Source organism: Caretta caretta, chromosome 7, assembly GCF_965140235.1.
Source record: "Caretta caretta isolate rCarCar2 chromosome 7, rCarCar1.hap1, whole genome shotgun sequence".
NCBI classification, from domain to species: Eukaryota; Metazoa; Chordata; order Testudines; family Cheloniidae; genus Caretta; species Caretta caretta.
In genome coordinates this window covers 28,494,109-28,517,542 of record NC_134212.1, presented here as the reverse complement: position 1 = coordinate 28,517,542, position 23,434 = coordinate 28,494,109, and the positions used below count along the sequence as shown (strand labels likewise).

General features: G+C 41.3%; 1 protein-coding gene across 10 annotated transcripts in view; it reads left to right on the top strand.

The window, feature by feature from the left end:
• Positions 1-23,434, top strand: part of CACNA1D (calcium voltage-gated channel subunit alpha1 D) — a 336,560-nt gene that overhangs the window by 114,666 nt on the left and 198,460 nt on the right. For all 10 annotated transcript variants that reach the window (XM_048857868.2, XM_048857867.2, XM_075130346.1 and 7 more), the window contains exon 4: positions 21,663-21,802. In XM_048857868.2, the coding sequence (XP_048713825.1) occupies positions 21,663-21,802 (140 nt within the window). The remainder of the gene's footprint in view (positions 1-21,662; positions 21,803-23,434) is intronic.

The window sequence follows — 23,434 nt, the reverse complement described above, 5'->3', positions numbered from 1 at the left end:
TCATTAGGAAGTGATGGCATGGAAGGAGCAGTGAACTTTCATGAGATCACTTGTGAGATGCTCAGTGCCTTGAATTCTCATTGGGCCTTATTCTCATTTACACCAAAGCCAGTTTACATCACTGACAATGTGAAAGGACTGTTTTATGTCCTATAGGTCCCTTTATACTGCTAGAGCATTGTAAAGCAGCTTTAGTGTAAATGAGAAAGCAGGCCCATTGACTTAGCTGAAAGTCCATTGTGCTTAGCATCTCAGAGTAAGAGAATTATATGTTGCAATGGACAGCATTAATTTAAGTGGCATTCAGTGTAAAATGAAGTGAGCTGTAGCTCACGAAAGCTCATGCTCAAATAAATTGGTTAGTCTCTAAGGTGCCACAAGTACTCCTTTTCTTTTAGTGTAAAACGGTTGCTTCCTAGTACTAGCCTCTTTTTCTGGCAAGCAATTTCCACTAACAGTATGCACAGAATCATGACTGGTTGTGAAACGAGATGGATTGACAGGCCTGGAGAATGAAATCATCCATTTCATCCCTCTACTGTGATCTAAAGGGATCACTACTAGGAACAAAAGGGTTGTTAAGTCTCTTTGACTCATTCATTCATTGCTTCTTTGCTGGGACTGCCAAGAAGAGAACAACTGTGATGGCAGTTTTCCTGATGTGATCACCTGTCTATTCCTTAGCTGAGATAAGTCATTCATTTAACCTTGGATGCCAAACATCTGCTTGATGGTAGTGATTTTCAGGCACTGCTCTCCTGGGCTCCAATCCTGCAAACTGCACCATATATGCTCATCCCTCTTCCCCGGCAGAGTCCTGTTGACTTCAGTGGGTATCTATGCAAGGTCAGTATCACACATGGAGGAACCTGCAGGATAAGGTTTTGGGTTTTATTTGAATTAGTGATCTGGTTTAAAACTCTTATTTTGAGTATCCTGAGCCAAACAGCACACTGGCCATTAACTTTCCCTGTTTGTTGTGTTCTGATTTGTCACTATTTTTTCATTTTTGTCTGCTGCTCAGAATTGGACTTAAACTTTGGAGAACATGAAACCTTTAAATACTTTGTTAAAAAACAAAACAAAAAAACCTTGCTAGATAAAGAGTGTTAAGCGTAATGATGGTAAACACTGTCTCACAAATATTAATAAAATGTTAGTGACAAATATTTTCAGTCACATTAGCCTTCCTACTGAAAACATGTCTGAATTTAATTTCTTTCACACAGAACTCTCTTAAGATTTATATTTGATAAGTTTCCACCGGAAAAAGAAAATAGAAACTCAAAGAAAACTATAAAAGTAATTTTAAATGGTCTCCTTACTTTTAGCTTGTGTTTGCTTCTATTAAGATAATGATTGCAGCTTTCTTTGATGATTTACAGGACTTGTAAATTGATTACTCTCCCAGTTTGGACAAATATAGCAATAACAGCAAGGGACATCTAGAGAAATCATTAGAACAAGATTTTGCTTCCCTTTGGGTAACTGCACTACACATGCGTTCAAGGATATGCAAAATCTTCTTTGTTAAGATGTAACTCTTGGCCATCTTTATGTTCAGAAGAGGGAGAGCACATCTTCTCCATCTTCAAAGGAGGATAGTTTAGGCAGGAAGATTAAAACAAAAGGGGCCAAACCCTCTGGAGATGTAAGCTGATGAATCTCCCTTGACTGCAGTGGAACTGCACCACTTCACAGCACCAGAGAATTTGACTCATGTATTGTTTTCTTTACTTGGCCTGCTTTGAGGGAGGAGCTATGGGATAGCACACAAATGATAAGTTGATAAATAGCTATTAATTTTATACCTGAGAACATTAGAAAGACTTTAACAACAGAAGTGTCCCTGTCCTTTCTTCAAATTGAAGGACAGGTCAGGTTGGGTTGTAGACATGTACCTGATTTTTGTGGTTGAGATTTTGATAGCTCAAAGTTTGTCTTGAGAATTACCTTAAATTTCTTTAAGGTATTCAAAATCTTGAATTAGCCTTACATAATGAATGTTTCTGCTCTACTAAAGGGATTTGGGAAAGCAAACAGTCCCATTGGGTGGGATTTTAACTAAGCATACCTTAGTGTTTAAATTGGTAAAGCCAAAAGAGGTACAGTAATTATATATCTGACAGCTTCTTGAATAAAGTGCTATTTTGAAACACCTCATCAGTTTCACACAATCCTTTTGTAATCAAAGCAAAAATTTGATTCACATGCAGATGGATAAATCTAGGAGAGAGGGAACACCTAGTCAATTAATATGCCCTTTGTTTTGCTACACAGCTGACACTACCCATAGAGAATATAGCTATAATACGTGCTCAGTATTAGCTTTCAGCCTTTTACATAAACAAACCATCAAAGGCCCCAGCTTTTGTGAGGCACAGCTCTGCACTGGGGGCAGTATGAAGTCACGTCACTGTCACAGAACTCACCAGTGCTATCTTTCAAGGGGTGCAGCATACTCCATTCCATGATCCTACCTCCTCTTCTTCTCTTCTTGCCTACTTTGGGGTTCTGTGTGCCTTCAGAGGGACATGGAGGGTGCAATCCTTATGGTTTGTGTTTATGATTGTGCTCCACCAAGCCTAGTCATGTAAGAGTTAAGTGTTAAATACTCTCTGACCCAGAGAATTATACATGAAAGCTACATTATTTCAATCATTTTAGGACTGTGATTTTTCCAAGATTGAAACAGGCTAACAATTTATGCACAAGTCAAGATACTGAGATGGGAGATGTTAATATGACAGACTGTGATGAGGATCATATTGGCATTGTTGCAGTGTTAATTAAACTAGGTTGACTAAAATTTTTATGAGGGTGCTCATCAAAATCAGTATGATTAGGGTGTGTTCATAGTTATAAGAAGAAATGCAAGGAAAACGCAAGTTTTTTCCCCACAGAAAATTTTGTGGGAAAAATCCACATCAGAAATTATTTATCCAAAATATGTTGGATTTTCTGTGTGAACTTTTATTTTGAAATGTCAAAATGAAATAATGTTTAATTTAGTTTTGATTTACTGTGTTATTTCATTTTGGTTTTAGGAAACAAAAATATTATATTTTTGGTTTTTCAGGATTTTTCCTCCTTGGTGTCCTTTTTTTCCAAACAGAAAACTGGAAAATTTAATTGACGTCCACATTTTCCAGTAATTGGCATAATTGTTACCAGCCTCGTAGTGAATGGTTTTACAAAATGCATTGTCATGTCTTCTGAGTCATCAGGAAATTATGTGCACTAGGCACAGGGTTATTCTCTTGTTTGGAGAGAAATGAATGGGTACAGTCTCAGAATATCCTTTCTAGTTGACTTTTATTTACAGTATTCACATAGCTTGAGATTTTCAAAGCAGTCTAGGGCATTTGGAATGGTTTCCATTAATTGGTTTTAATGGAAAATAGGAGTGTAAACTCTACCATACTTCGTAATTCTCAGTTAAAGTTGCTATAGAAATTTTGTTCCTGTAAATTAGCATTGTTTGCATATCAGGCTCCGTACAGGGGTAACTGGGTGGGTTTAGTGGGCTGTGATGTGCAGGTGGTCAGACAAGAGGATCTGGTGATCCCTTCTGGTGTTAAACTCTATGACTGCATATAATAACGTTCCAAATAAATGCTTCCCTTGAGGTGAACATAGTAAGAACTTCAATTATTTGAGCTGCTGCCATCTGGATTAGGGCTCCAATCTTCATTATTACATATGCAGATGCCCTTCTCCCTCCATTCCATGGTTGCTGATCACCTCTCACGCTTGAAAGCAGGCTGCAGTTACCAGAAGGCTTCAAGTTCTTCTTTGGAGTGTAAGGGGCAGCAGGACGTAGGGCAGGGGTGGCCAACCTGTGGCTCCGGAGCCACATGCGGCTCTTCAGAAGTTAATATGCGGCTTCTTGTATAGGCACAGACACCAGCGCTGGAGCTACAGGTGCCAACTTTCCAATGGGCCAGGGGGTGCTCACTGCTCAACCCCGGCTTTGCCACAGGCCTTGCCTCCACTCCACCCCTTCCCGCACCCTCCCCTGAGCCTGCAGTGCCCTCATTCCTTCCCCCCAGAACCTCCTTCATGCCACAAAACAGCTGATTGGGAGGTGCAGGGAGGGAGGGGGTGGTGCTGTGGCAGGGCTGCCGGTGGGTAGGAGGCCCTGGGAGCTGATGTGGGGCTTCTGACCTATTACTGAGGCTCTTTGGCAATGTACATTGGTAAATTCTGGCTCCTTCTCAGGCTCGGGTTGGCCATCCCTTTCCTGATGATGTCTCTTCATCAGATAGTAAACATTATTCCACAACTGCCTTAGTCACTTGTAAACAAACTTCCAAAATTATGCACCCTATACTGTGCCTTCAGAACAGTTCAAAACATAGAGAAACCAGTAATTTGTAGTGTATTTTTCAGCAGGGAGAGTGAGGATTTGGTACACAGAAATGTATACATAATTCTGCCATCCTCACTATGTTTCTATGTGGTCCTATTCATTAATTTAGATGGAATAAAGAGGCCAGAATCAAAGGTTCAGGGTTTGGTGTACAGAGACCTCATCCTGTTTAGTATCATGGTAAATACACTATTAAAAATCCTTTAAACTTTTTGTTACAGATACAGGAAAGAAGGAAAAACAGTTAAAGCATAGGCATGTGAAGTATTAAATAGGACTTTCATTTTAACAATATCACTTGTTCCCTTTCGCTTTGGCAGCAGAGAGTTTTTAGAAGGAACTCTCCCCTGGCCCCCCTTGTTTTACAGTCCTTTACATGGCATTCAAATGGTAATAACTGTCCTTTTTTGGGAAAAGAAAAGGTTAGTTGAAACAGGCTGGAACTGGTGTTATTAAAGTGTGATCCCATTTCCTAAGAATACAAAACAAATCAAACACACACAAAGGAGAGAGAAAAAAATAGCAAAGAAAGAAAATGCAGCTTCTCTCTCTGTTGTTGACTTTCACTTGTAACCTCACGCCTGGAAAAACACAGGCCCAGTATCCGGTCTTATCAGCCACTTTGGGACCTGGCAAATTTGACCTAGCATTGGGCTGTTTAGGGTTTTGGTTTTAATTGGCTCTCTGGTCACAGGTTCACAATAGTGTTGCAAAATATGCAGTTTTGGCTGGCTAAGTCAGGCTCTTATTAGAAGGCAAAAGGGGAAAAAAGACTAAGTAAGATGTGGAAGGAAAAGGACATGGCGGGGGACGGAGAGGAGAGAAACAAAGTCTCACATCCCAGATGGTGTTTGGAATTCAGCTGGAACCGGTGGAGGTGGTGGTGCCATCTGGGTCCCTCTCTCTAACCTGGTCTGGTCAGGGCATCTCTCAAGATTAGAACACAGGAAGTTTGGGATCCCAAGAGACATGGGAGTGGCAGCCATGATGATAACACTCTCTGCAAGAGTTTTTGGCAGACAGCTGCTTCTTCTACTAATTTTTCCTAAAAGTCTTTTCTTTTTAAGAACCCCAAAAGGGAGTGTTGGGTGGAATAGTCCATCCTCTCCTTATTTTGTCCACCAATAGGGCTAAATTTCTGACACATTAATTCTGGTTCATTGATTTCTGATCCTCTGGTCCTCTTGTTTATCTGTCATAATCTTAACACAGTCCTTGAGTGGTATCAGTAAAACTCTCACTGTTTAAATACATTGTCTCCTTACATCTTTTCTGAAGAAATTTTATGTAAACGTCATTGTGACTCACTTTTTACTTTTGAGCTTACAATTAGGGTAAATGTATAGGCCCAGTTATCTATCACAACAGTCCTTGCTCAAAGCTCCCAATGACTTCAGGGAGAGTTTTGCTTAAGTAAGGAATGAGTGAACATTTATTTAGGACTTTGGGATTTTGCCTAATAATACTACAGATGGAAAACAGGGAGATGCATTTATAGCAAGTGATCCATTCGTGTGCACAAGACAGGCATAAACACATGCAAGTATCCATTTTGGTTATGTAAATGTAACAGATACAAAATGTACTTGTTTGCTTATTCAATGTTTATTTTACAGGTAGAATTTGGGTGCCTAATTATGTATTCATAAATGTGTTATTTTCAAAATATAATAATGTACAAAACACATTAAAGTGAAATAATTTAAAAAACATATAGACCCTTAGCTCTGTTCTTCACAAAGGTCTACAGCTTACTTAGAGGTAGCTGCTACAGGGAATAATGAAGAAAAGCAATCACAGTGCTACAAGGTAATCTTATTCATCTTTCTCTGGCTATCATAGTTACATCCAGAGTGTGTGTCAGGATTTCTGTGAGATGAAAGCATAGAGACTTGTTACTGCATCTCAGTTAAATATCTAAAAACTGTCTTTGACAAATGAGATATTGTTTGAGTGACACAATAAGTTCTTCCAGATGCTAATTCAGACTGCTTTGGTCAGGAAGGGAATTTAGGGCCCAATCCAATTCCCACTGATTTTATTGGTGCAGGATCAGGCTTTAATTCCTGTTCCGTACTTAGCTTACACATCCATTGTTCATTTGCTATATCCAGTCTTTGTTTGACACATGTCCTACTGAGCAGCCTTTTCTTTGAAATGGACCTGATTGTTTGATTGTAAATTCATGGTTCATACCTGCTCAAATTAAACTTCTCATTTATGTTTAGTGTGCTACAGTGTGTTAATGACTTTTCTGTAATAATTTTTTCTGCACTACTGTAAGGAATGTGAATTCACTTTCTGTGAAATAATTTGGCATCATCCATGATACACATTTATTGAAAACTGTATTATGGAATGTTAGTGACGTAAAATGTACAGCAAATTTAAAAGTAATTAGAGCCAAACTTGAGCTGCGATGTTTTGGACAAATCATGTGACAACACTAAAGAATTACAAGACTTACTTTCTGCTTCCACTAAACAAGGATCTTAGTATGAGGAAAAATTATTCTTCACATGATTGTTCATGTGGATTCCACTCTTGGTTTGCACGTGCCCCATGTGCACAAGATCAGATTCCTTTGGGCCAGCAGTGCATGTTAGGGTTATGCCTGCATTCGAAATGTCTTTGCACCGAACCATCTAATTTCTTTCTTGCCATCTGTGGCAGCAACACAGAACTCCTTCAGTGGCCACTGTCTTCTCTGAACACTATGTTACTGTTAGTTAGATAGCTATTGCCCATTCGCTAAAAAGAAATATACAAGTTTTTTCTTACTTAAGTTTCAGTATGAGGCAACATCAAGCCACTGTGAAGGGGCATTAGTAATGTGGCAGAAGTTAAATCTGCAGGGTTCAAAACCTGCCCCTCACGTGAAGCTTCAATGCTGATAAATGATGGGCACTGCTAGTGTCCAAAGAGATGGGCACTCCTCTGTTCTGCTGAGGAGAAGGACATATCCCAGAGCGATGTTTCTTGTCACTCCTTTTTCTAAGGAAAGTCATAAAGCTAAAGAAGGCTGCCTAAAGAAGTTCCTCCTTGACAGCTCAATGCAACCCTCCTTGGACACCAAAGGAAGGACTCTCTGGGTGAGGGTGAGCTGAGATCCTGCCCTAAGCTCACAGGCCACCTCTGCTAAGAAGCCCTAGTCATCTGCCTATATTCCGGCATTGATGTCCTCTGACAGGAGCAGAAAGGAGCTCTGCTCCACAGATGAGTCAAGGTTCAGGTCACCTTCTCCAGTGTCCAGCAAGTGAACACAAAAGAGTCATCACACTTTTGACTCATCTCAGGCTCAGCCTCCAAAGGAGCAAAATCCCAAGAAGGCCCCTCAGGTGCCCCGGTACTGACTACTAAGAACACCAGCAGCACCCAGTAAGCCTTACAGACAGTGTTCGTGTTGATATTGAAACTTACATTACCTACCTCAGAACTGGGTGCCTTGGTACCTACCACCACCATGCCAGTCACTTCAGAGCTGTGTTCCTTAGTATACAGTACATTGGTACCAGCCGTTTTGGTACCCAGAGCGTACACTACTGAGTGATTTAACTGGAGCCTGGTACCAGAGTCACATCTCCTAGAGAGGTTGAGGGTGGTGATATCTAAGCCATCAACTATTGAAATGTTGGTGTGTCAAGTCAAGGAGCTATCTCCAGGGCCAATTTCATCTCCTGAGGGAATGCCCCTCTCTTGGAGGAAATGTATTGCTTCTCCTCATTCCCATCTAGGCACAGCAGGGAGTCATCTCCTACTCACCCTCCTTCCCCTCCTGGGGTAGCTCCTTGCGTGAATATGGCAGCACACCCCAGAGCATCCAGTAGGCCAAGGGTTAGTTGGGATACAAGTCCTCAAGTAAGGAATACATAGGGGGTTCCAAGCTGGATGTTCCTTATAAGTTCCACAGTGGGAGCCTGAAAGAAGCTCTAAGTGGGATTCTAAAAGGGGTAGCAGGAAAAGACTTGGGACTTGTAAGGGATATCCCACCTGGAACCGCCAGGACTGTATCCCAAACAACCCTTGGCCTACTGGATGCTCTGGCGTGTGCTGCCATATTCATGCAAGCCTGCATCATCTGCTGCTTCCAGGACTAGCTCTCCCTCACCAAAGCAGCAGTATAGATCACCCTAGCCAGGTCAATTACTGCAGCCTCAGATCCTGAAAAGACAGGAGGAAAGAACAATCACAAGAGAAAGAACAGGTCACTGCTGCAATATCTTCATCCTGTCCTGGTGAGGCAGTAAGCCCCTCTACACTTGCCTCAGTGGATGATTTTAAGGCATTGCAGGGCCTGAGCAAATGCATGGTAGAAACTCTGGATATACCACTAGTGCAGTGGTGCAAGAGAAGTCCCACAAGCGCCTGGGTGTCTTGCATTCATCTTTGCCCAGTAGGTTTGCCATGCCATTAAATGAAGGACTGATGGAGTCTGCAAAGGAACTATGGGATACACCAATATTAATACTGGCCACATCCAACTGAGCAGACAGAAGGTACCAGCTCCCTTTCAAGGGATTTCAATATTTTTATTACCAGCCAGTACTGGGATCTCTTGTAGTGGTGCTGAGAGGTCAAAACAATGAACGATCTCCCAAAGCCACACCACTCCAAGAAAGAATGGTTACTTACCTTAGAGTAACTGTGGTTCTTCAAGATGTGTTGACCACATAGATCCTATGACCTATCCTTCTTTCCCAGTAGTGCAGAGTCCTACTGCTCTTGGATTCTGTATTGGTGAAGGAACTTAGTGGCAGTTGGGCCTGCTCAGCCCTTTCTGCCCTTGGGAGAGGGGTGATAAGGGAGACACTCATTGCAGGAGTGCGTCTTTGTGGCTAGGTGTGGTGTAGCAGCTCTCTCCAAGTCTGGGACCCCTTGCTGACAGTCTCTCCAGTGCCACAGTGGTCTGTCCCTTCAGTGACACAGCTCTCCAGCCAGGCCAATAATTGTGTCCACCCCCTCAGGTTATACAAAGAGTCCTACAAAAGATAGATTCACCGTCAAGCAAAGAGTTCCAGGCCCCGCCAGGCCAAGGACCCAGAGTCCTGACCCTCTGGGTTATAAGGTCTTCCTGGTCCATATTCCCCTGTAACTGGGTAGGCTTTCAATTTCAGTGCCATCTGGGGGTTGACAGGGAAACCTGGGCCCACACTGTCCACCAGATTCCATTCAAGGACCATGTGGTGGGCTCCAAGTTTCTGCACCCGCAACGGTGCTGTACCACTGCTTCCTTGGGTTGCTTCCTACCAGACTCCTTACACAAAAAGGCAATGCAAAGACATATAAACAAAATTAATAAAGGATAAATTCCAGACCTTGCAAGTCTCCAGAGTCTTTTCCCCCTTCTCAGGTCAGGTAGCTTCTCAACAGTCTGGGGCACCAGGCAGCTGGAACTCTCTTGGTGCTCCCTTTGAGACACTAACAGTGTACATCTGTTCACCTCCACTAGCTGCCTGCTAACGAGCTGCTTTGCTCTCCTTTTAAGCTACTGCACCAGCCCGCACATGCTTTATATGTGTGGCTGTATGGGGCTGCCAGGGCCCAAAGTAGCTCTTTAACTCCTTCCTCTCCAGTGTGGGGTTTGTATACCCTGTCACACAGGTGCACAAGGACATTTAGTGTTCAGGTATGGCCCAACAGACACTGTGGGCTGAAAATAATTCAATCTCATGCACATGGGGTACATGCACATCAAGAATGGAATCCATGTCCATGGATTCATGTCCATATCAAAGAACCACTGTCACTGTAAAGTAAGTAACCATTCCATAAGTTTCTCTGCTTATCTCTGTTTCACTGAAGATCTTCTGTCATTTCCTACCTGGCTTCCTGCTACAGATCTAAAGAGACAGTACATACAGTATCTCACCAAAATTGTTGGGGAAGTACAGATATGGTGTTTTGGTTTAGAGCGATCTCTAAATAGAAATCAGGAAGTAAACAGTATTTAAACAGAATGAAAGGAACAAACAAAATAAAACTGTAATTCAGTTTTCTTTCTCACAAATGGAAAGCCCAGATTTTAGTGTTTTTAATTTAATTTTCTACATTGATCACCAACTGTTGAGAGAATTAGTTTTATCATCTTTTATCAATATAAAAAAATCATGTTCCAAGTGTGGAAATGGCTAGTTTCCCTTTCCTTTTCCCTTTCAGGTATTGCTCTGATGCAGCAATTAAATGGCTGGAGAGATCTGAAAGCACATATCAAAAAACTAATGACTTTATTACGTTTTGAACTTCAAAACATAATTGTCTCTTCTCTTAGAGTGAACAAAATAGAATTTGAAGTGATGGACTGTATTCATCAAAAAGATGAGTGGCCTTATGCATTGTCAATGCAGTGGAAGGTCACTGACTAGTTTAAAAGTATGTGATTGATTTATTAATCCAAAAATCAAGCCTACCACAGCATCTGTTTTCCTTTGCAAATGTCTGCACTGCAGAAAGCTGAACCTGGTTACTTCACTTTAATGAGTTACTTCATCCCAAAATCAGTTCCCATTCTGCTTCATAGATATCAAAAAGTGTCACTGGATGAATGCAGAAGCAATTTTTTTCCCAATTCAGAACTAATTAAGCTCTAAGGTGCCCTGGGAGCAGAGAATCTGAGAAAACTCTTTGAGTGCAAACATGTTAAATTAAGATTTTCCAAACTAATTTTTTTTATTTTGAAACAATTTTCTTGTGAAACTTCTTAAGTTTAGTTTGAAACAATTTTCTTCTGAGTTTCAGTGTATTATTTTACTGCAAATAGTAATAGCTTTGCATATTTTCTTCAGAGATTGTGGAAAATTTAAAGATAATAAATGATGACTAATGTGCACCATCTGGCTGGGTTAAAAAAAAAGATTTCTTCCTGCGCAACTGAGTTTCTACTAAGCTGATTTACTCAAAAGAAGAAAGCAAACACATTTCTCTACTAAGAAAATGAAGGTTTAATGTCTTCACTGAAATAATTAAATGCTAAAGATGTCTGAGGGTAACATTTGTTTTTGTAATACATGATCGATATAAATTAAGTTGATACTGAAATGGAGTTCATTAGTCTCTCCCATTCTCTGAAGGACCATGTTGTATCTAATCAATCCTGTTCAGCTGCTGCTTTTTTGTTGCTTGAAACTTCTGGGATACTGTTTGGTCACATGTATCCAACGAAGCGGGTATTCACCCACGAAAGCTATGCTCCAATACATCTGTTAGTCTATAAGGTGCCACAGGACTCTTTGCCGCTTTTACAGATCCAGACTAACACGGCTACCCCTCTGATGTTTGGTTATGTTGTTTTTCCTCTTAAAACCTCCTAATTAATTCCATTGTGTTTCACAGCATTTGTACATAGGATGCAGGGAAATTTTATATATATATTTGTCTTCAGTACAGCATCTGCAGTGTTTAATATGGAAAGAAATAAGATTCTTTTAAATCTCATTCTGTTGAGCAAATGGGTTCAAGGCACTGAGCAACACTGGCAAAGTGCTAGGCACCTTTGCAGGACTGGGCCATTGGTAAGGAGACTGGAACTAGTTTTGCTGTAACTATAGTCGGTAGCCTGACTCTCATTAACTTCAGTAGGAATAGATTGGGCCCCTAGATAACATGGGTTTATTTATGGCCCATATGTCCTTTAAATCTCTTTATGACCCAGTTGTTCTTTATATCTACAGTCATCAATTCTTTGTGATTCTAGATGTTAGGTAGAATGAGGACACTCATCTCAGTTCTTATTCAACATAGTTTCTCTTTCTCATGGCTTTTGGTGGCCCAGAGATTATGTATTCATTTATTTATCATATTTCTAAAATGTCACTTACATATCTCATGGCACAAGTGTTCATTTGAAGACCTTTTTAATACCAGCAAGATAAGAAGATGGAGTTTTATACAAGTCTTTAGTGATCAGAGAGGAAAGCAGATAAAACATTTATCTCATTGACACATTAATTCTGGTTGAGTGCCTTCTAAAGGGTAAGATCTACAGACTTCCTTTTTAATCTGTCATTATGCTCTGGGATGTTTGGGCTATAAAGATGGATGGGTTACAAAGTGTGGTTTAGATCTATGTCCACACTGGTTGGCAAAAGGCGGAGAGGTGTTCTGATGACTACCAGTGCCTCCTAGAGGGAGGGAGGGCTGGGTGTCAAGTTTCTCTTGTTAAAGTAATAACAGTGATTATACTAATAATAGTTAATGAAGCAATTGTTAGGTCTTTTGCTCAAGACACTATCTCTTGACATGGACAAGCTTTCCAACTATCACCATGTCTTAAATCTTCCATTTTTGAGGGGTGTTACAAAGAAGGATGTTACAAAGAAGGATTATCAAGTTTCCCTAGATTTGATTTTGGCTTTAAACCTGTGTCTAGTATGGAAGCTGTACAGGTGGTATTGTCTAATTTCCTCTTGATTAATGGATAAAGATAAGAAGCTGGATCCTCATGTGCAGTGTGTGTGTGTGTGAAAGCATGAGAAGAACATTAAGATACCCTCCCTCTTAGTCTTAGAGCAGCTGGAGGTTGCTTCATCCCTCAGTGCAAGTCAGAGCAGCGACACTCAAAGACCCAGTGTTAATGATAAATATGTTTTGAAAATTATTTCCTGTTATATTTACCTTACAGGAACCAAATTCAGAAATTCTGAGTTTGTGTTGCAACCATTGTTGGCCTCATAAGGCTATATAAGTAAAGCAGCTCCCTCTACTGTAGGTGTGTGATGTGGGGGTCCCCACGTGGGTGGCGCTCTAGCTCACCATACCCACTTGTGGCTCAAGTCTGTAGTTTGGCAGTACCACTTAGTGACTTGAGTCTGCAATCATCAGAAGTGCCTAGTGGCTCAAATCTGCAGGGTAATGATAGCACCAAGTAGCTTAAGTCCAAAATCAGTGGTAGCACCAAGTAGCTTGAGTTGGCAGTAGGGGAACCTGGGCCCTCTGGCTCCACTTAGTTCCAACCCAGAGCCCTAAGGCTGATAGTTCAGGTGTGCAGCCTGAGCAGTCCCTGCTCCCTGGGTACTTCCTATTGTACCCCTGCTCCTGCAGAAGCCCAAAGGGGACCGGGCTATTGACTTGTAACATATACTCAAATGAAAGGGGTTTGGAGGTTCTTCCTCCTCACTCACAGGTTCTCTGCTGTCTCTTCTGTGGTGGCCTGCAGCTCTGTATTAAGATATGCTCCAGGCAGCATAGGACACCTGTTGTATCCCTGCAGGAGCTACCAGTGCAAGCCTGCTCCATTGCACCGACTGCCCTGACTGAACTGTACAGCTCCCTTTTAAGCTGCACCTCAGTTGCAAGCAGATGCAGCTGTGTGGAGTCTCCTGGGCCCAGACCTGCTTCTTAACTCTCTGTTTGAACACCCCCTCACCAGGTGCTGCAATGTCACTGGGCCAGATCATCCTTTCTGCCTTTGTAAATAGAGGGAACTAAGACCGGGTAAGTACAGGGTGGTGGCATGGAGAAGGGTGGAGTAGTGCCTCAGCTGCATCATCCTGCCCTGGGTCCTTCAGGAGTCCCTGTGCAGGTTCACCCTTTCCAAGATTCTCAGGGGCAATAAGGCTCTACATCAAATGGTTCCTGGATATCCCAGTGACTGTCCCATTAGAAGCTAATTCTTTCTCAGTAGTATTGACTTAGTTCTTCAATAGTAAAAAAGTGAAGAGAAGGCATAACTGACTGAGAACATAAATTTAAAGTGGGAAGAGTTAATAAAAACTGGGAATAGTTCAAGGATATCCTACTGGATTCCCCCAAAATACAATTCAACAAACATGAAAAAAGTTATGCTGGGCAAGATAAACATTAAAAAGAGAAGTGGAAGCAGCAATAAAACTAATATATAGGATGGGAAAGAAGGGAAGTAAATGGCAAAGAATATAAATTACAAGTTAAAAGATGTAGGTGACTGGTCAGGCAAGGTAAAGGAATCAATGAAATATCAGTGGCCAGTAGGTTAAAGACAACAAGAAGGCATTTTTTAAACATTAAGAACAAAAATAAAACTAACCTAGGTCAGGTAAAACTCCATTGATAGTTGCAGATGGTAACATTTTAAAAAGTGATGGAGAAAAAGCAGAAATGATTAATAGATATTTCTGTTCTGAATTTGGAATGTATCCATCCCATATAATAATAATAATTAATTATTCTAGTTCTTATATAGTGCATTTCATCCGTAAGCCTTTTCATATGATGTTGTGGATGGAATAGAAAGTTTACCATCTGTGAGAAAGTAGGATGGGAGGCAACATCTGCTAAAATTAAACATGTACAAATCCACATGTCCAGGTAATGTACACCCAAAGATCTTTAAGGAACTAGCTGAGGCACTCGCTGAACCACTAATATTAATTTTTCACAAATCTTGTAAAACAGGGGAAATTCCAAAGTATTGGAGGACTGCCAACCTAGATCCAATATTTGAAAAGCATAAAAGGGGTGACCTGGGGAACAATACACCAATTTGCCTGATGTTGATTCTGGGTAAAATAATGGCACTGTTAATTTGGGACTCTATCAATGAAGAATTAGAGGCTAAAAATACAATTAATGCCAGTCATCATGCTTCTGTGGGAGGTAGTCTTATTAAACAAACCTATTATCTTTTTTTAACAGGAGTACAGGTCTGGTTGATAAAGGCAGCTGTGCTGATATAGCATACTTTGCTTTCTCCAAGGCATTTCATTTAGTGCCACATGACATTTTGATTATAAAACTGGATATGGAACTAACAGAGAACAGATTATATTGATTAGTAACTGGCTCACTGACAGGTCTCAAAATGCAGTTGTTAATGGAGAGATATCACGAAGCAGGTGGTTTCCAGCGGGTTCCCCCAGGGATTGGTCCAGTGATATTTAATATTTTTATCAACGATCCAGATGATGATATAAAAATCTTTTCTGATAAAGTTTGCAGAGAACACAAAGATTGGAAGGATTACTGTTACAGAGTGAGCTAAATCACCTGGTTAAACGGTCACAATGCAACACCGTGCGTTTTAATACAGACATGTAAGGTAATACATCTGAGAACAAACAATGAAGGCTATTTCTACAGGATGGGAAACTGATTTGGAAATCAATGACTCAGAGAAGGACTTAGGGGTCATCCTAGTTAATCCCCTTAACATGAGCTCTTAGTGTAGTGCTGGGCAAAAAGGGCAAATGCAGTTCTTGGATTTATAAAAAGGAGAATGTCAACCAGAAGTAGGGAAGTGATCTGCCCTCTATACACAGCATTGGTAAGATCGCTACTAGAATTCTGTGTCCAATTTTGGTGTCCATGCTTCAAGGGGGTGGAAATACTAGAGAGAGTTCAAAGGATGGACACAAAATTGATCCAAGGGCTGGAAAAAAAGCCTTACGGTGTGAGACTTAAGGAGATCAACTTATTTAGCTTATCGAAAAGAAGGTTAAGAGGTGACTTGATAACCGTGTATAGGTACTTACATATGGCAAAGACATCTTATAGTGGGGGCTTTTCAATCTTGCTGACAGAGGAATAACAAGAGCCAGTGGCTGGAAACTGAAGTTAGACAAATTCAACTTTGAAATAAGATGCAATATCTTAGCAAGGATTGCAGTTAAACATTGGAACAGTTTATCAGGGGAGGTGATTGCTCAGAGTTTTTAAAAATGAGATTAGATATACCAAGAGATATGCTTTAATCAAGCTTCCAAGAGAAATTCTCCAGCCGTTGTGTATGGGGGTTGGGCTAGAAGATGGTTGTGGTGGATCCTTGTGGCCTTGGAATCTGTAACAGGGTGACTTGCCCCTTCAGGGCTGGAGGGCCTGGGGCTAGCCAACCCTGATTACTAAAGAGGCACATCTGAGTTGGATCAGGTAATTCTGTATAAAGGGCAGGAGGTGGCTGCAGAGAAGGGGGCAAGCTTAGGAAACTGCAGAAGTAAGAAAGTCTCCTCCAGGGATGATGTTGATATTGGGGGATTTGGAAGGCCTGGGAGAAGGGTGAATCAGAGGCTACTGGGAGTGAATGAGTGCCAGCAGAAAGACCTGGGATGTGGGGTTTCTCTACTGAGTCTACAGGTAGGAAAAGCCTGGGAGTGATGCAACAAGAGGATAAAACTGATGGACTGTGTTTGGGGTCTTTGAGTTTGAGCTTTGTTTATGTGAATAAAGTCAGTCCCCCACGAAGCGGTGGGGAATGCACAAGAGGAGATTCTGAGGAATGTAAGAAGCTCTTTGAGGGAGAAATTGTTAGCAGGGCATTGCAGAGCCACTCCTGGCCTTGGGGGAGTTCATGAAAGGTGGCTGACTCCACTACAACCCACATGTTCGTTTACTTCTCTCACAGGGTGCACTTCTCACTGCTGGGTTGATGCCTCTTCCTGGTCACTCTGGGGATTACCTGGAGGCTGATGCCCCCATCTGTGGTTTAGACACCATCACTTTGACTGGTCTGCGGCCTCTCTCTCAGCCTCATGAACTGCCATGTCCTCTTCATGATGGTCTTCTGGCTAGGTTGCTCTGTATTTCCCGCTTCGGGGGAGTGGTGTGGGGGAAAGAGTATCACTGTCCAAAAGTCCAGCCACTTCATCAATGGCAAGTGGGGGGTACGCAGGCCTGCCTATGTCTCCAGATCCCGACCCAGGGACCCTATAGATAGCAGCCTCTTGCTGTGACTCTAACTTCTCCCAATGCTGCTACGTCTCCCTGGGCCACTTCCCCACAGCCCCAGCACCTTCTTTGCCCCCTACCTCAGGGCATTCAACTACCCAGTCCCAGCAGCCAGCCAGGAGCTCCCTCTTGCCTCCTACCACCCTGTCCCGTCCCTGCCAGCAGTTTCTCTGTCCAAGGTCCCGCAGGTCTCTCAGCCGACTAGAGACATAGTCCTCACTCCTTGAGCTTCCAGCAGTGACTGACTCTGTTCTGCACTGCAGCTCTTTTTATATGGGCCAGCTGGCCCCGGATTGGCTGCTTCCTACACTTATGATCTATGGTTAAATAAGTACAGGGATATACATAATGTAAATCAAGGGCAATTGACAAGTTACAGATAAGTGAAGACAATATCATTCACATTTCCTTTGAACTAAATTATTGCTTGAGTGAATTAGTACCCTTAACATTGCTTTGATATCCACACACAAATTAATTGGCCTCTTGCTCTGACCTGAGCTGGCCTGTCAGCATCACATTTCTTCATAGGCTATGGGGAGAGCAGGAAGTTCTGCATTGTCTTTAGTATGCTCATTACACTTGCAGCTCTACATTAAGACAATGACTATAATAAAATCTCATGATTCAGCCAGTAGTCTGCTGAGGTCAGGAAGGAATTTTTTCCCTGACACATAATTAGCCAGATGTATTCTGGGCTGATTTTTTCACTTGCCTCTGAAGCATCGGAGATTGGTCACAGATGGAGATGCGACAATGGATGGGGTAGACAAGTGCTCTGAGATGGTACAGAGAATCCTCTGTCTTAGACATCTGAGTGGAGTGTCTTGCTCATGTGCTCAGATTGAAACTGAGTGCCAGATTTGGGATCAGAAAGGAATTATTTCCCAGGTCAGGTTGGCAGGGACTATGGTTTTTTTTTTCATTTTCCTCTGCATCATGGAGAATGGATCACTTGCTAGGATCACCTGAGCATAGCTCACCTAATCAATTCCTTGCCATTGCAAAGGTACTGGTGGCACCTCAGTCTCTTCCGTTCTTTGCATGTAACACACAACAGGTTTGTCTTCTGAGAATGGAAATGCTTTAGTCTAACTAAAACAAATGGGCTCAATATAGAGGTAACTGGGTGACATTTAATGGCCTGCGATATTCAGGATTATATCAGATTAGATGATAAAATGGTACCTTCTAACCTTAAATTCTGAAAATATAAAACTATGAAAAATGTCATAGAGCATCATAAAATGAATTTAGCATTTTTTGTCCACGTAAATGCTTTGAAAAACTAGTGAATAAACACACAGAAACTTAGAACTTGCATATCAACATTGCTTATGAAAATATAAAATGGATGAGCAGAAAAATATTTATGGTCTTTCTATAGTTTATGGTTTAAATAATATAACAATTCTGGTGTGAGAATAAATGTAGAATTAGGTACAACTGATTTTTATTTCAGTATGATTTATTTGTGAGTTTACAGTCAGATTATGAGTTCTGTTCATGTGGGTAAGGGTTCGTAGAATCCACTCCTTGATTTAATATAATTATTGATTCAAGTTTTCAAGTCCTTGTTTTCTTTTAAAACCTGTGAACCCAGCAGAGAAGAATCAATTTATTTTGTCTGATTGAAGACCTACTAGAAAAGCTTGCATTTAGATGTTCTACTCAAACATTACTAGATGACATTGTGGTAACAAATGGAGGCGGGGGCAGGGGTGCGGGGGGGGGGAGAATAAACAAAATAAATACAATGGCTGAAGTTCTCTGCTACACTCAGCTTGTGTTGGATGCAGCAGAGTAGGGGAGCTCTAAGAGAGCTTGCTGGCATGTGTTTAGAGCAGCCTGAGGACTGTTGTAACTTGAGCCATCTGACATTGGTACACAAGGACCATCTGCCAGCTGTGAATAGCTGGAGTGTAGCACACTCGGGCTACCCTTCTTCCTTGCCCCAACATGCCACCTGAACTAGGAAATGTGTGAAGGGAGGTGTGGAAGCTGCTTAAATTGACTCTATGCCTCCTACAGAGTCCCTCCAACAAGGGAATCTCCAGGAGAGGACTTGTGGGTGGTTTCTGCTTCCACTTACATTAGCCTAGATTGTAAGGAGTTCTTCTAGCTCCAGTATATTGAACAGATTTTAGGTAAGCTAGAAACACTTCTAAAAACATAACCCTGAGACTATCATGGTCACTTAAGGGGTGAGGGGACGGAGGAATATTTGCAAATCTGTAAGAATTTGTGAGGTTCATAAAAGCCCAAACTCCACAAAGTAGATCCTTGCTCAGATTTTGTTTCCCTTTACCTTGTGTCAAGGTTCCTTCCCCCACTCTGAGCTCTAGGGTACGGATTTGGGGACCTGCATGAAAGACCCCCTAAGCTTATTCTTACCAGCTTAGGTTAAACACCGCCACCACCAAAGTGTCTAACAATAATAACAGGGGAAGTGCCCACTTGGAAACGTCTTCCCCTCCAAAATCCCCCCAAGCACTACACCCCCTTTCCTGAGGAAGGCTTGATAAAAATCCTCACCAATTTGCATAGGTGAACACAGACCCAAACCCTTGGATCTTAAGAACAATGAAAAGCAATCAGGTTCTTAAAAGAAAAATTTTAATTAAAGAAAAAGTAAAAGAATCACCTCTGTAAAATCAGGATGGTAAATACCTTCCAGGGTAATCAGATTCAAAACATAGAGAATCCCTCTAGGCAAAACCTTAAGTTACAAAAAGACACAAAAACAGGAATATACAGTCCATTCAGCACAACATATTTTATCAGCCATTTAAACAAAACAGAATCTAACACATATCTAACTAGATTGCTTACTAACTCTTTACAGGTTTCAGAGTAACAGCCGTGTTAGTCTGTATTCGCAAAAAGAAAAGGAATACTTGTGGCACCTTAGAGACTAACCGATTTATTTGAACATAAGCTTTCGTGAGCTACAGCTCACTTATGTCCGATGAAGTGAGCTGTAGCTCACGAAAGCTTATGCTCAAATAAATTGGTTAGTCTCTAAGGTGCCACAAGTACTCCTTTTCTTTTAACTCTTTACAGGAGTTCTAACCTGCATTCCTGCTCTGGTCCCGGCAAAAGCATCACACAGACAGAGAGACCCGTAGAGACTGTCCAGTTTGACCAATGTACATGGCAGAGGGGCATTGCTGGCACATGATGGCATATATCACATTGGTAGATGTGCAGGTGAATGAGCCTCTGATATTGTGGCTGATGTGATTAGGCCCTATGATGGTGTCACATCAGCCACCATATCAGAGGCTTGTTCACCTGCACATCTACCAGTGTGATATATGCCATCATGTGCCAGCAATGCCCCTCCGCCATGTACGTTGGTCAAACTGGACAGTCTCTACGTAAAAGAATAAATGGACACAAATCAGACGTCAAGAATTATAACATTCAAAAACCAGTTGGAGAACACTTCAGTCTCTCTGGTCACTCGATTACAGACCTAAAAGTGGCAGTATTTCAACAAAAAAACTTCAAAAACAGACTCCAGCGAGCGACTGCTGAATTGGAATTAATTTGCAAACTGGATACAATTAACTTAGGCTTGAATAGAGACTGGGAGTGGATGTGTCATTACACAAAGTAAAACTATTTCCCCATGTTTATCCCCCCCCCACACCCCACACTGTTTGTCAGACGTTCTTGTCAACTGCTGGAAGTGGCCCACCTTGATTATCACTACAAAAGGTTCCCCCCACCCCCCCCACCCCCCGCTCTCCTGCTGGTAATAGCTCACCTCAAGTGATCACTCTGGTTACTGTGTGTATGGTAACACCCATTATTTCGTATTGTCTATGTATATAAATCTCCCCACTGTATTTTCCACTGAATGCATCCGATGAAGTGAGCTGTAGCTCACGAAAGCTTGTGCTCAAATAAATTTGTTAGTCTCTAAGGTGCCATAAGTACTCCTTTTCTTTAAACTAACGTAGACTCCTTTATATTATGTTTAGGCCAACTTACATCCATTCTGCTGATGTGCTATGCTAATATGATGTGTAACTTACTTGCTGTTGTAAGAAGGTATAAAATTAAAGTATGATAAGGGCCACCTTAACATATGCCATCCTGCTCCTTAGGTACAGCAACTCAGACTCCTTTACACATCAATAGAGTGGGACCAGTTAGGATTTATGGATTCTAATTGAGTTTAGGTGAATGTAAGGGAAACTAAGTTATACCTCTTTAATTAGCACTCTAAGGACCCAGTCCTGCAAACACTTAGGCATGTGCTTAACTTTATGTCTGTGAGTATTCCCACTGCCATTAATGGGACAACTCACATATGTAAAGTTAAGGATGTGCGCAAGAATTTGCAGAATTGGGACATAAATTTGGACCTTTGTTTCCAAAGCAATGTCAGAACAAGGAAATTCCCATCTTATTATAGCCAGTGGTATTGACTGTTCTAAATATTATGTCAAATGCCATAAAAGGGCTGTTTAGATTCAAAGAGAGAGACTATCTTGAGCCAGTGTGTCTTCCTAATACTGATTGGGTGATAATAATAATAATAATGATGCAGTTATTCAATTATCCATATTAAGCTTTAATTAAAGAAAGAACCTTTTACATTACTTCATCTTTTATTCTAATACTTGTTTCTTCTCCTCTTTTACAGGAAAAAGTAGAATATGCCTTCCTGATTATTTTTACAATTGAAACATTTTTGAAGATTATAGCATATGGATTATTATTACACCCCAATGCATACGTTAGAAACGGATGGAATTTACTGGATTTTGTCATAGTAGTAGTAGGGTAAGTCATTCACACTTCATTTTAAACAAGGCTTTAAAAACATTGTTCTGAAAATGTGGTATTGTCTTTATGACGACGTAGCTGTATGCCTTATTCTGATGGGACTAAGGGCCAAAGCCTACTAACTTTTACTCACACATAATTTATTGGTCAGCTCACATGAGTGAAGATGCAGAATCAAGCCCTAAAAGGTTCCCAGTTCAGAATGGAGGAACTTGGGTCATATTGTACAATCAGCCTTAAAGCAGAAGACCACAATGCATTCAATGAGTTCTGCCTAAAAATGGATGGCATAACAAGGTCCAATATTAGAGCCCTGTCCTGCAAATTCTTATATGTATGAGTTGTCCCATTGCACCCACTGGGACTGTTCATATGAGTAGAGGTTGGGTCCATAATCCTTCAGGGCTCAGCTGTGCCTTTTAAGCAGAGCCCAGTGTTGAGGGTGCTGTAGAGTTGCACTGCCCCATACACATCACCAGAAAAGCGCTGCTTGCTTCAAAGAGACAGAGCACCTGCTACAGCTCCCTGGCATGAGAGGGAGACTGGACACTTCTATCCCCTTTCATGGGATGCAGCACATTGGCCCCTTCCCCACCACACAGCTGGACAGCATGATGCAGAGGGTAGGATGGAACCATGACTCTGTTTACATTCTGCCCTCCCTGTCCCCTGTGGGGTGCCAGAACCCCCAGGGGAGTAGTGAAGGAGCATTTCCTGCATGCCCCATTGTGCAGGAACTGCCCTTTTGCCTAGCCCACAAGTGTGGGAAAATTCCTTACTCCCTCCTCATTGTCACTGTGTAACTGTGTAAGGGCTTTGCAGCATCTGTCCCTTGTTGTGTCAGCAGGTTTTATATTATCAGCATTGATTCTCTTTGGGTTACATGCTGCATTAAGAGATCCTATGTTCAGGCATCAAAGAGTTAATCTTATAGCATATATTCTGTTTTCCCTAAATGTGCAAATATTGTCTGATTAGACTGAAATAAGGAATTTTTTCAATAGTAAAGATCCTGTTAAGTGTAAAAAAAGCGGGGTGGAGGGGTGGGAATCCTAGTGAAATGCTCTGCCATTTAACGTCACTTGAAATATTGCTGCTGACTTGCAAAGAAACCCTTGGCATGCAACGTCTCATAATGCAACGTCTCATAATGCATTTTTTAAAATAGTTTAAATGATACTCAGAGTTTGCTTTTAACTGAAATGAGCCAGGAATTTGATGGAGAGAGAGTTCCTAACTCACATCATTGAGATAATGAAGATAATGTGATTTAATGGGAAAGGCCAGCATTTGGGGGAAATAATTGTAATTACTAAATCTGCTATTGTTTTGTGTACATGTAAATACCCAATATTCAAATATTATTTTTAAATAATGAAAATTACTGAAATTATTGCCATGGTTCCAATCTGCTGGCACATTCTGGCCCATGGTTAAAGTGGGAGTAAAGGGAGCAACAGTAAAAGATTCTTTAGCAATATAAAGAAAAAGAAAACAAGAAAAGAAGAGTGACTGCTGAACACTGAGGATGGGTGGAGATTAAAGATAATGTAGATATGGGTCAACATCTTATCAAATACTTTGTCTCAGTTTTTAATAAGGGTAATGAGGAGCTTGCGAACAGTAGGA